This window comes from Mesoplodon densirostris, chromosome 5, assembly GCF_025265405.1.
Source record: "Mesoplodon densirostris isolate mMesDen1 chromosome 5, mMesDen1 primary haplotype, whole genome shotgun sequence".
Classification (NCBI taxonomy): domain Eukaryota; kingdom Metazoa; phylum Chordata; class Mammalia; order Artiodactyla; family Ziphiidae; genus Mesoplodon; species Mesoplodon densirostris.
The window spans coordinates 62,856,389-62,869,593 of record NC_082665.1 but is presented as its reverse complement, the minus strand read 5'-3'; the positions used below and the strand labels follow the sequence as shown (position 1 = coordinate 62,869,593).

Genomic DNA, 13,205 nt, shown 5'->3' with positions numbered 1-13,205 from the left:
TAGGCCTTATTAATTCCATTTTTAAGCTCTAAGGTACATCATCAGGCCTGTCACACACCAAGATGATATTTAGAGGTTTTCTCTTTTTTAAAAAAAAATTTTATTTATTTATTTTTAGCTGTGTTGGGTCTTCGTTGCTGCGTGCAGGCTTTCTTTAGTTGCAGTGAGCAGGGACTGCTCTTCGTTGCGGTGAGCGGGCTTCTCATTGCGGTGGCTTCTCTTGCTGTGGAGCACGGGCTCTAGGTGCACAGGGTCAGTAGTTGTGGCTCGTGGGCTCTGAGCTCAGGCTCAATACTTGTGGCGCACAGGCTTAGTTGCTCTGTGGCATGTGGAATCTTCCTGGACCAGGGCTCGAACCCATGTCCTCTGCATTGGCAGGCGGATTCTTATCCACTGCGCCACCAGGGAAGCCCCTAGAGGTTTTCTCTTGTAGTGATTAACCAAGTGTTTCCTTTTGTGGCTAGATTATAAGCAACAAGGTATTACTGCATCTTTATGACACAACTCTGCAATCTGACATTAAATAACACTGCATTTCTTTTCCTGACATTTGGAGTAAATAGTGGGCTATAATCATTTTATACACATAAGAATATAAATGTCGGTAATATTTAGTGATAAGAAAATTTATTCTTAATGTGTATAAGTGGGCATGTTCTCTAATAACCAAATAAGGTCCATTGTAATCAGAAAAGAGCTAAGACATTTTCATTATGTTACTCTGCATTCTTCCTATAGCACTAGACCGTAGAGGAGAGATTCTCAACTTATAGTAAGAACCACGCTTTTCATCTGCTCACTAAGTCTGTAAGGATATCCAAAAGCACCCAGACTTCTTAACACAAAAATTCAAATGGTTTAAGTCAGAAAAGCACTTCGCTTGAATTTGCCACTTCCTGTTGCATGGACCAGTACTGGAAACCTGCTTTTACTGACATGCTTACATATTCCATTTGCTTTTGTCTTTACAGTTCCACCAAAGATCTCCAACATTTCCTCGGATGTCACTGTGAATGAGGGCAGCAACGTGACCCTGGTCTGCATGGCCAATGGCCGTCCTGAACCTGTTATCACCTGGAGACACCTTACACCAACTGGTAAGCAACCTTCCAGTCCCCCAGATGTCATACACTATTTAGAATATCCTCATGTTTCTGTGATTCCATTGGATCCAAAAGGCAAGCATGTATATTGTTATTAAAACACTATTACAGTAGTGACATAGGACTTGTTTAGGGTCATCTCTGGTCTTGGCTAATGTATCCATCTCTATAAAGTCTGCAACCATAGGGGGAAATATATATATATATATATATATATATATATATATTTGATGATTTATATATGATATATTTCATTTTCAATAGAACACTTCCTCAAGGCAACAAATATAGAAGCATTAAATGCATTAAATGACTTAGAATTATGTCTGAAATATATGCCAGGTTGGTGCCTGAATGTCTTGGGGCAATATTTTGTATGGATTAAATTTCCATAGCTCTTTGTATGTTTTTTTGTTTTGCTTTGCTTTTAAATATAGTTTCCTTATATGTAGCACCTTGTGATGCAATCTTTTAGGAATAATACAAAATTATTTGTGACTTCTAATATCCTATCCTTAGCATCTGGCTCTGTGGAGGGGCACCAGGCATGGACTAAACTTCATGAGCTCATTATGTAGCCCCAGCTATGGATGCTAATTCAGTGAAAGTCAGAAAATCATTTCTCAGGAATGTCTTCTGCGTTCTCCCCTCCTCCTCCCACTATAACTGGGTTCTGAGGTTCTGCTGCCTTTTGAGCTTCATTTAAATACTTTACCAAATTATTTAGTATTAACTGCATGCATCCTCCCCTACTCGACAGATGAAATTTTCTTATATGCAAAACCATGCCTTTGCAAATGACACAGTATTTGTAGAATGGGGCCTGCTATTTAGTTTTTCCAAAAAGAGGAACTATGGATCAATTATTCTTACAAAATGTCATTTATTTTGGTAGCTAACCCCCAAAATTTAACTGATTTATATCTGATATTCTTTTAAAGTTTTCTCATATAAAATCTAGAGATCTAGTTTATAACATATTAATTCTGAAATGAACACCATGAAAAATTGTTGTGCAAAGCTAGATAGGCAATGGGAGCTATCCTGAGATACTTCTAAAAGGCCAGGCCAGGGTAGTGTTTGGTTGTAGCATCTTTAAATATTTTGTATTTTGTGGTGTGAGAATAAGGGCCTCCCTTTCATATTAGCCCTCAAATTAATTTATCAGGTGAAGTTTGGACTAACCTATGGAATGGTCTTTTATTTAGGCAGCTATTCTTATTAGAGGCTTCTATTTTCTTAAGACAATGTCACTCAAAACCCATTCTATTGTTAATGCATACAGCTTGTCATTTATTGATAATATATAAAAGCAGTAAATGAGGCACTTATTTGGGGGATCAACCTCAAACTCATATCCTGTCATTCCCATCTTAAACCTCACATGGAAAAAATATATATATGCAGGCTTATCTGAAGTGTGAATATCAGATAACATATTATCTGGATATCATATACATTTCCCCTGGATTAAATTAAACCTCCAGAGCACATTCTCCTTGAATGGAATTATATTAACCCTCAATCCCACAACACCTAGACCGTTCCCATGTAGAACTGCTTTTACTAAATGACTATTTGGTATAAAAGTTTTGGGCACATATTTAAGGATGTTACAAAACGGGGGTCCCCAACCCCTGGGCCGCAGACTGGGACTGGTCTGCGGCCTGTTAGGAACCAGCCCACACAGCAGGAGGTGAGTGGTGGGCGAGTGAGTGAAGTTTCGTTTGCCGCTCCCCATCGCTCCCCAGTGCTCACATTACCATCTGAACCATTGTCCCCACTCTCCCCACCCCACCCCACCCCTGTCCAGTCTGTGGAAAAATTGTCTTCCATGAAACTGGTCCCTGGTGCCAGAAAAGTTGGGGACCGCTGTTATAAAAGATATCCTCTAAAATCATTGCATTTTCTGCAATGTTGTTTTTGAGAGATTGTTAATTGTATTACATAGTTTCCTCTGAAAGGACACTTTGAGAAAGCTCCTCTTTGTTTTCAGTGTTTCTACTGTCCTTTCTCTAAGCAGTGGTTTGTTTTTTAAAATGAACCCAATGAGTTTTTACAAATAATCATGAGTCCTTCATTGTATTGACTGTTACCAAACTTAGAGCCAAATTTATGACTGGTCTGTGAAAGAATAGAGGAAATCATATATAAGTTACACATTAATGAAGTGGATTTTAAATAAACTATGTGGAATTTTGTGACATCAAATCCATATACAGACACACTCTTGCTTTCATCTTGTTTTCTTACCATTATTTTCATATTGCCTCACCTTTTGTAATTAATTTAAATGTTTATATATATATGTTACTTATAATCTCAATTTTTTATGGAATAAGTGGAGATAAGAGAAGGGAAGAAAGAAGGAAGATAGATTATATTCAAGTTATAATCAAGGAATGAACTGCATTAATAAAAATACTTTATTCCTTTGGTGTACTATTGACTAGTAAACAGTTTTGGTTTTTTTTTTCAGGGAAAAATGCTATTGGTGATCTGAACCTAAAGATATATTCTTTTTTAGCCCCTCAGTTTAGAAAAGTAATGAGATCAAACCAGAGTTTCAAGGCCTTCCCAGGCTTGTTCTAGGAGTTTAGATCTTCATGGCTAACTCTAGTAGACTTTTTCATGGTAGTAAACATATGGTTTGAACCCTGAATAACCTGGTTATCCATGATGTTTCAAGTTATCAAAAGACCAAAGGACAAGCTAGATCTTTCACAATAAAGGCAGCATTTACATACAGTCAGAGAACCCTAGGGACTTCAAATCAACTAGAAAAATTGGTGTACACACAGGGATTTCCAATAGCCAGCCTAGGGATCAGAAAACTAGTCCCTGGGCCAAATCCAACCTGCCTCACATTTTTACTACCTGCAAGCTTAGAATAAATTTTAAATGGTTAAATGGTTAGAAAAATTCAAAAGAATTCTATTATTTAACATGCAAAAAAAATATATATGATATTCAAATTTCAGTGCCCATGAATAAAGTTTTAATGAAACAAAACCATGCTTATTCAGTTACAAGTTGTCTATGGATGCTTTTGTTTTTTGTTTTTTGGGGTTTTTTTAGTAAAACAGCAGAGTTTAGTTGCAACAGATATGGCTTAGCCCCTAAAGCCTAAAATATTTTCTACCTGGCCCTTTACAGAATAGTTTACAGACCCCTGCTCAAGGCTATGGCTTGGGGCATAGGTCAAGGATTTTCTGCACTCATCTATGACTCCATGGGGCTTTGGGGATATCCCCCATTAAATTCCTAAAGACATCTCAAGGGAAAGAACTTTATTCTTCTATAATCCTCTATCTAGGCCCTCTCTATGGGTCAAATTCTATTCTGGCACATACAAAACTAGTTCCCTGCTGCATTCACAGACTCAAGGGCAGCCTCCAATTCTGTCTACAACAGGTATTAATTCCCAAGCCTACTCTTTCATCTCTTTCACATCTGACCTAAATAACCACCTGATCATAATCATATTCTTGAGGACAGGAGAGAGAATCTGCCTTTACTGCTATACAGGATACCAGGATTTTTTGTTTTATGTGTGTTTTTTATTCTTTTCAAAATTTGGAAACAGGGGGTGATCCTTTTCAGCCTATAATGCTAAGCCTTTCATGGAGACACCCAAAGAAGAGGCTCTGCTCCCTGTGTGACAGCAAAGCTACTGCAACCCTTAGCCATATGTGCAAAAAAACCCAGCTAGCTTTGTTCAATTATTAATTGTGCCTTCAACAGTACAGAGTGTGACTGCCTTGCAGAAGAAATGTACCTGTAATTAGCTCGACCTCACAGGGACCTTGAGCCCTGAAACTGGGAAGATTTCATGCAGGTTTCACAAGTACCTGATTACCTGTCATTTGATAACACAAGGGGTAGAAAGGAAAGTAGGCGCAAGGTATATTTTTATGAGAAGAATATTTATTACCTCTTAATTCAGTTTTTAAAAAAATTTTTTTTCATTGGGTCATTTTGCTTCTCTTTCTTTTCACACCTGAAATTTCTTTTTCAAGTATACTGCAAGTGTTTTTTTTTTTTTTTTCTTTTTGCGGTATGCGGGCCTCTCACTGTTGTGGCCTCTCCCGTTGCGGAGCACAGGCTCCGGATGCGCAGGCCCAGCGGCCATGGCTCACGGGCCCAGCCACTCCGCGGCATATGGGATCCTCCCAGACCGGGGCACGAACCCGTATCCCCTGCATCGGCAGGCGGACTCTTAACCACACTGCAAGTGTTTTTAAAGAGGGAAGTTAGAAGAATGGTGAATTTTTTATATATACAAAATCAAAACATATACCTGACATAGATGGAGGAGAAGAGACTGCTGCATTCCATGGTTGCCTCTCTTGTATTTCTGATTTCTTAATTTTTTCTCTCTTCAGTTTTTCTATATAATCAAAATGATGTGTCATGTATGTGGTTGTTAAATGTGACCTATTTTCTCCCTTAATTAAGTTAGACTTTCATAATCCTGTAACTCCCAGAGGGCAATTGCACCGTAACATGTATTTTCTATGGAGTGTTTGATCTCCCTTCTGTGAGCAACGCTGCTCCCATCTTCATTTAACTTTGTTTCTTCTCACATTCCAAAGAAAGTCCCTTTCTCAAGTGTGCCTCATGTGGTGTCAGGATTGTTCATGTTTACAGAGTTTCTGTGCATTTCATTTCTACAAAGGTTTTTACATCCTCAGTAACTTTCTATACCTGAAACACTCAAAAGGCACACTGAGAACTTAGCCCCTTAGCCTGAGAACAACTTAGCAGGCACTGTACAATTCTCTTGTCCAAGCCAGAAGCCAGATTGGACATCAACACCCCATACAGAAAACTCACGTAAGAAATATTTTCTATTAAAAAACACACACACTCACTAACTTGAAAAGATACATGCAGTGCAGTTTTCATAGCAACACTATTTATAATTACCAAGATATGGAATCAACCTAAGTGGCCATCAAGAGATGAATGGATAAAGAAGATGTGGTATAAATATACAATGGAATACTACTCAGACATGGTCCCTGCACAGATGGAACTTATAGTTCAACAAGAAAGCAGAGTATTAAACTAATACTTGCATGAATAACTACTTAATTAGATTTATACCGTATAAAGGAAAATTGTAGCTTTCAATAAGACCATAAAACAAGGCCATATAGCAAAATCTGCAAGGCAAGCAAAGCTCCCCTGAGGGGAGCTTACGCTGAGACTTCAAGGAGGAATAGGACCAGACCAAGAAAACAGGGTAGGGAAAGTATCCTAGGCAGAGAAAGAGTATACATAATAATGCATTGAAGAATCCAGGCCAGCATCTTTATGCGAGACCATGATGTTAGTGTTTAGTTACTTTTTTTTTTAAGATTTTTTAAATAGATTAAAAAATTTTTGTATAGATTTAAAAATAATTATTTATTTTATTTATTTATTTTTGGCTGCATTGGGTCTGTTGCTGAGCACGGGCTTTCTCTAGTTGCAGCAAGTGGGGGCTACTCTTCGTTGCAGTGCATGAGTTTCTCATTGTGGTGGCTTCTCTTGTTGCAGAGCACCGGCTCTAGGCACGTGGGCTTCAGTAGTTGTGGCTCGCAGGCTGTAGAGTGTAGGCTCAGTAGTGGTGGCTCACGGGTTTAATTGCTCTGTGGCATATGGGATCTTCCTGGTCCAGGGCTCAAACGCGTGTCCCCTGCATCGGCAGGTGGGTTCTTAACCACTGCACCACCAGGGAAGCTCCTCTTTTACTTTTTAATATTCTTGGTTTCCCTTTTCAAAGAACAGAAAAATAAAGAAAAATCTTGCTCTATTTTCTTTTCAGAACCTTACTTGTATGTTGGTTTTAAATATACAATGTAGTGTATACCAGTGTAGCAGGTATATAGACAGTTATTTTTGTGTGTGAATATCTTAAATTTAGGTCAGGAACATATTCTTTTCCCATGCATATAGTTCCATAATAGCCTAATCAAGTAAATACAAACTCTTTTTGCAGTAATAACCATGTCATTAAAACAAATGGGTAATTTAGAAAATGAAGACTACAGAATTTAACTGCATGATTGCTGGCCTCCAAACCTTAAAAATCCTTACGAGGCTAACAATAACTGACACTGACAATCTTTAAGCCATGGGAGGATTTCCACAACCAGATGTGCTGGCCATTCTGATGAGTGTTGTACAGATGCCCTTGTACCACCAGCACCTCACTCTTGCTCTTCCCAGATGTGTCATCAGATCCCCAGAAAACTCTTCCTGAAGAGAAATGAACCATCCTAGATTTGTCCTTGGGGAACTAGCTTGGATTTGAGTGCTTCAGGACATTTTGGAAGCTTGCGTGGAATTGGGGGGAGTGGTGGCAATAGCTTAATCACAAACTTTGCACATGGCCTAGGAGAACAGAAATAGTGTCCACATCTCTCAGCGTCTCATGACTTCAAATATTTTTTCCGTTATTCCAAATAGTCTGTGTTTTCTAATTTTAAACTAGGTCTAAAAATAAATCTTTGCCAAAGGTTATCATGAGAATTAAAAGAGAACATGTAGGTGAAGTCCTTAGCACAGTGTTAGCTGTTACTGATATTCTTATTTTCAATATCTGTTTTAATTTTTTTATCCATATGTCAGATTTCCATAGTGAAAGTTTGGGGGTGATTGATAATTTTATTGAAAACAACTTCATGCCATCTTTATTCATTCTAACACAGCAACCAGGGAGACTTTTAAAATGCTCTCACCAAGGCTAGTCTTAAAATGTCACATCTTGTATTGTATCACATTTCAACATACTCACTTGAGGTGTTCATCTTTCAAAAGGGCATGACAAAAACATCTTGTTAGGGAGAAATTTTCTGGTGTGACTTATTTGTGTGTCCATGCTACTTCTCCTAGAGGACAGTTTTCCCAGAGTCTGGCTGTGTAACAGCTAATACTTTATTAACTGTAGCTGTAGAGAGCCCTATAGGTTGTAAATTACAATGATATTTTTAAAATAAAATTTGTGTACAGTGACACCAAAAAATGACCAACAATTTCTCCAGTTTTCCAGTTGGACCTCTTGCTACTAGGTATTTACCCCTACTACAAAAATACTGTTTCTAAATTTTAAAATGGTTGAGTTAATTTTCCTGCTTCATTTCCCAATTTCCTATTGTCTTTGGGATAAAGTTCAAACTAAGCATGGCAGAACCCTCCATTCAACCTATTTTCCTATCCCTAAACTCCTAATCATTCAACTTTAGGCAGTAGGTAGATTATACTACTTATATTTTAAGAATATGCCTTGTCTGCTTGCTTTGGGGCCTTCACACATCCTAGTTTTCTTCTTGAAACATGATTTCATATCTCACCAATATCATCATTTTGCCAGTATAACTTTTTCTTTTGAGGCCTTCAAGACAACACTCCCTACAGGAAGCCATATAATAGAAATAGTAAAATTGCATTTTAATTATGTGCAATCTCTAGATTATAAGATCCATAAAAGTGCAGAAACTTATATGTCCTACTTATGTGTATATTCTTAACATGTTGCTTGGCATATAAGTGCTGAATCAATCAATCAACCATGAGTTGTTCAATTAAGGGCTTTATAAAAATAGTATTGTTGGGAAATAACTTACATCATGAAGTGGAAACTAAATACACATTGACAAGTAATTAAAGCATGAATGAATAGAAAACAAACTGCAAATGACACAATAAGAATTATATAACTAAGGCTATCCAACTAATAGTTTCATTAATCTCTTCCTGAGAAGGTTTCAGAAATTTCAGGAAAGCTCTCCGGGTCCTGTTCAGATCTGTTTCTTCTTTGTTGCCCTGATGTGCTGATTTGCTTCTGTGAGACTCTCATCATTATCCACTGGGCTCAGAGAATTCTCTGAAATCTTCATATTTTTGTATCAAATGCTTTGACATTCTCTTTATCACTAATTTATTATCAGAAATTATTCTTCTCAGCAGTTGTCACACTCAGTAATTGTCTTAAAAGTTTATGTTTTTACTATTTTCCTCATGAAAGCAGAGCAGGCACCTACAGGTTCTTAGTCCCATTATATCACCTAGCACAGAGGAAGCGCTCAGTAAAAATTTATTGAATGAATAAATGAATTACTTATTCTAGCTAAATGTCAAACTCTGTTAGAATCTGCTTAAAGTTTAGACTTTAAGAACAGAATCTTCATAACTATAGTTTTTCTTTGCTGTATCATATATCTCAAATATATAAGACATTGTCTTTCTGTAAGACACATTGTAAAATGACTAGTGCAGATTTCTGTATCTGGGAAATGTTTTTTTTAATATGTGGTAACAAACCTCTCAGCACTGTCACACCAATGAATTAGTGCTACATTGAGGGTTGGGGGTTCAGTGGCAGAAGTTCAGGCCCACCTGGTTTTGGTAGTAGAGAACAGTTCACAGGTTGAGTCAATCTGTAAAAGGAACCTCCATTGCCGAGCTGTAAGTTTTATAACAACTCCTACGATTCCCTATAAACCATCCCTTCTGGCTGTAGCCACCTGTGGCATAATTTTCATCTTCACTATTAGATTTCTACATGTGGCCAATCATTAGGATTACCTCGAGGCAAAAGTTTTTAAAAATACAGATTCCCTGCCTCACCCCACACTTAAATTATCTCTTGCTGAATTACGGGATTCTGTAGGATTAGATACTCCCAGTGAGTCAGAGGACCAGCAACATAAGCATTATGATGACTCTGCAAGCACAGGAGGGCAAGAAAATCTGAAGGAGTGATTCTCTGGCTTTATTGTACTGGAAAATCATCTGGAGAATCTTGTTAAAATATGAATTCTGATTCAGTGGGTATGGGATGGGGCCTGAAATTCTGCCTTTCTAACAAACACCCAGGTAATATTGGCTCTGCTAGTCCATGGACCACATTTTTGGCATCATCCTGGATCTTGAGATCAAAATAGATTGGAAGATACTGGCATGTTATAAACAGCCTAGCACAGAGGAACACCTAGGAAAGTCCCACAATGTACATAATATTCACCACATATTGTTACAGTGTTTTATATTTTAATTTCTCTGTTTCACTCGAAAGATTCAGAGATGGTTTAGAGAATAGTAAAAATAACTATGGCTTTGAGAAATAGGACTGACTCTTGCCTACCAACGTTGGACCGTGATCAACAGAATTGGCATCACCTTGTAGCTTTATAGAAATGCAGAATATTGGGCCTCACTCCAGACCCACTGAATCAAAATCTGCATTTTATCAAGATCCCTCGGTGGTTTGTATGCATATTAAACTTTGAAAAGCCCTAGACTAGAGGTGAAATTCTTTGTATGCAGAGAAAGCTGTTTTCTTCAATGTTTGAGGTCTAGAAATTTAAGAATTTTTCCCACTTTCCTTACTAAGTAGTAATCCTAAATTTTATCCCCACCTGCATTCCCTCCAGATGTATTCCTACCAAGAAAACAAACAAAAAACTGGTGTAGGGATGGGGGTGGAGTTACTGGGCCATTGAATATGACTTGGAAAGGAGAACCGTCTGATGCTTTACCTACATCAGATGCTGCTGCTAAATATTGCAGGAAATTTTTAGCTTAGTGCATGAAGAAGTACTGTCTGAATGACAGCAGCCACTTTTCTTATCATTTTTTGTAACAGCTTTATCTACAAAATGCAGACAATAATATGGTGCCCTGCCTGCCTCATGCTGTTGCTTTGAAGGATCAAATGAGATAATGAATATGAAAGTAGCTTGAATAGTGTAAAGCTCTCTAACAACTGTAAGGGATTAAGAGAAAGAGTGACTTGGTAGAAGAATGCAGAATTTAGAGTCAGAAAACCTGGGTTCAAGTCTCTGCTCTTCGCCATTTACTTTTTAGGGGTTTGGGGTAAGTCCTTTAAGCCCTCTACTTTTCACTTGTAAAATATGAATAAAATAATACCTGCTGGGCTTCCCTGGTGGCGCAGTGGTTGAGAGTCCGCCTGCCGATGCAGGGGACGCGGGTTCGTGCCCCGGTCCGGGAAGATCCCACATGCCGCGGAGCGGCTGGGCCCGTGAGCCATGGCTGCTGAGCCTGTGCGTCCGGAGCCTGTGCTCTGCAACGGGAGAGGCCACAGCAGTGAGAGGCCCACGTACCGCAAAAATAAATAAATAAATAAATAAATAATAATAATAATACCTGCTCACCTACCAGGATTCCTGTGTTGTCTCAAGTGAGATAGTGCACATGAAAGTGATTTATTAATGATAAAGCATTATTCAAGGGCTGCTTGCTGTTACTATTATCTTAGATTCTGCAAAAAAAAATATAGACTTAAATTACAGTAGTCATTTTGGTTAGATAGTAGAAAGAACTGACTGCAAGGCTATGAAGCACTCCATCTGACCAAAATAAGTACTAAAACCAGGGAAGTGCTTCTCAGAGTGTGGTCCCCAAACCAGCAGCATTAACATCACCTAAGAACTTGTTAGAAATGTAAATTATCGGACCCCAAGCCAGACCTACATGAATAAGAAACTCTAGGAGTGGGGCCCAAGGGTTTGTAATTTAACAAGTCTGCCAGATGATTCTGATGTTCCATAAACTTATACAACCCCTGCCCTATAAAGGGTGTAAAGAAAATACATCTTTTGAGATAGGATTGTATGCTATTTTTACCAGGCACGAGTATAGGAATATTTGAGATTCTATGTAATAATGAAATCAATAGGAAACATTGTGATGACCTGGTTTGTGTGTGTGTGTGTGTGTGTGTGTGTGTGTGGTGTGTTTAAAACTATTTGATATATAAATGCACCATCACATTTCTATGGCTCGTATTTCTGTCACTTTAGATGAAGAGGTTTAGAAGTAACAACTGCACAGAAATTCCCACTTTGTCTTTTTCCATCTGTAGTCTAATGATATTTGAGGCTAACATATCACTTCAAATATGCACACACTTCTGAAATCCTCATCCTTCTGTAGCTATACGTGTTCATTTTCAAGTCTCCCAGCACACTGAGGCTACAGTTAATTCTAATAAAACACAAAAACCTCAATAGGTTACTCAAATGGGGTCACACTGCCCAGAAAAGACATGTCAATGAAGTTATCCCATGTCACTTAAGAAACATACGTGAGAAGCATACTCTTTTACCAAAAAAAAAAAAAAAAAACCAAAACAAAAAAAAACCTGCCATTTCCTTTATGTGTCATCACCCTCATTTTATGCATCAAATCAGGTATTTTTCTCAAGTTGGTCAACAATTCAAAAGCCCAGGAGGCTCTGTGAAATCACATGATTGTTAAATTGTGATGTTGTCTGCTGTTGACTAAAGTGTTAAAATCTGATGAGGGGAAGAGAAAAGGAAAAAAAAGGACTTTAATAATTCAGTTGGCAAATATCAATGCAAATCAGATCTAATTCTTCAAGGTATTCTAGTAATAAAAACTGAAATGTCAGTCTTTGAATGACATCAGTCTTTTGTGAAAAAAAATTTTTTGGCCTGATCACTGAGGCTTTATGCTGTTTTGGCTATGGAAAGACAGATCCAGATCAGGGAATGAGGGATTTGAAAGGCAGATGGGAAAATAGTACAGAAAGTTAGTTCTTCATGAGGCAATCCAATAGATATTTCGTATTTTTAAAAATTCTCACTATTCCAATAAATAAATAAAGTCATGAGAAAATTGCTTTAAATTACAACAAACTATAAATTCCAAAATTTCACCCTAGAACAAAAGGCAGTCCAAATATAGCACGTGGTATTGAGGACTTGGCTGCTCATAGCTTAGTGTCATTTTGGTGTGGACACAGACATGGGCAATTCTTTGGGTAACTCTGGAATTTAAACAGCTTACTTTAGGAGCTGTCTGGGAGAAGATAGGTAGATTCCCTTGTTCCTTGAAGAGAGAAGAGGTAGACATCTTTTATTTTCACAGAAAGTAATTAATTGTGGTAACTATACTTGCTGCCCCTGCAATGACTTCTATAAGCCCACTTATTTAAAATAATTAAGTAAGCCCACTTATTTTTTTTAACTGTCACTGTAGTATTTTATTCAGCTTGGGTTGCCATTAAAAAAAAAATACCATAGACTGGGGACCCTAAATAACAGATATTTATTTTCTCACAGTTCTGGA

At 37.8% G+C, this 13,205-nt stretch overlaps 1 protein-coding gene across 1 annotated transcript in view; it reads left to right on the top strand.

Moving 5' to 3' along the window:
- Positions 1–13,205, top strand: part of LSAMP (limbic system associated membrane protein) — a 663,395-nt gene that overhangs the window by 441,168 nt on the left and 209,022 nt on the right. Inside the window, exon 3 of the mRNA XM_060098969.1 lies at positions 972–1,097. Within this exon, the coding sequence (XP_059954952.1) occupies positions 972–1,097 (126 nt within the window). The remainder of the gene's footprint in view (positions 1–971; positions 1,098–13,205) is intronic.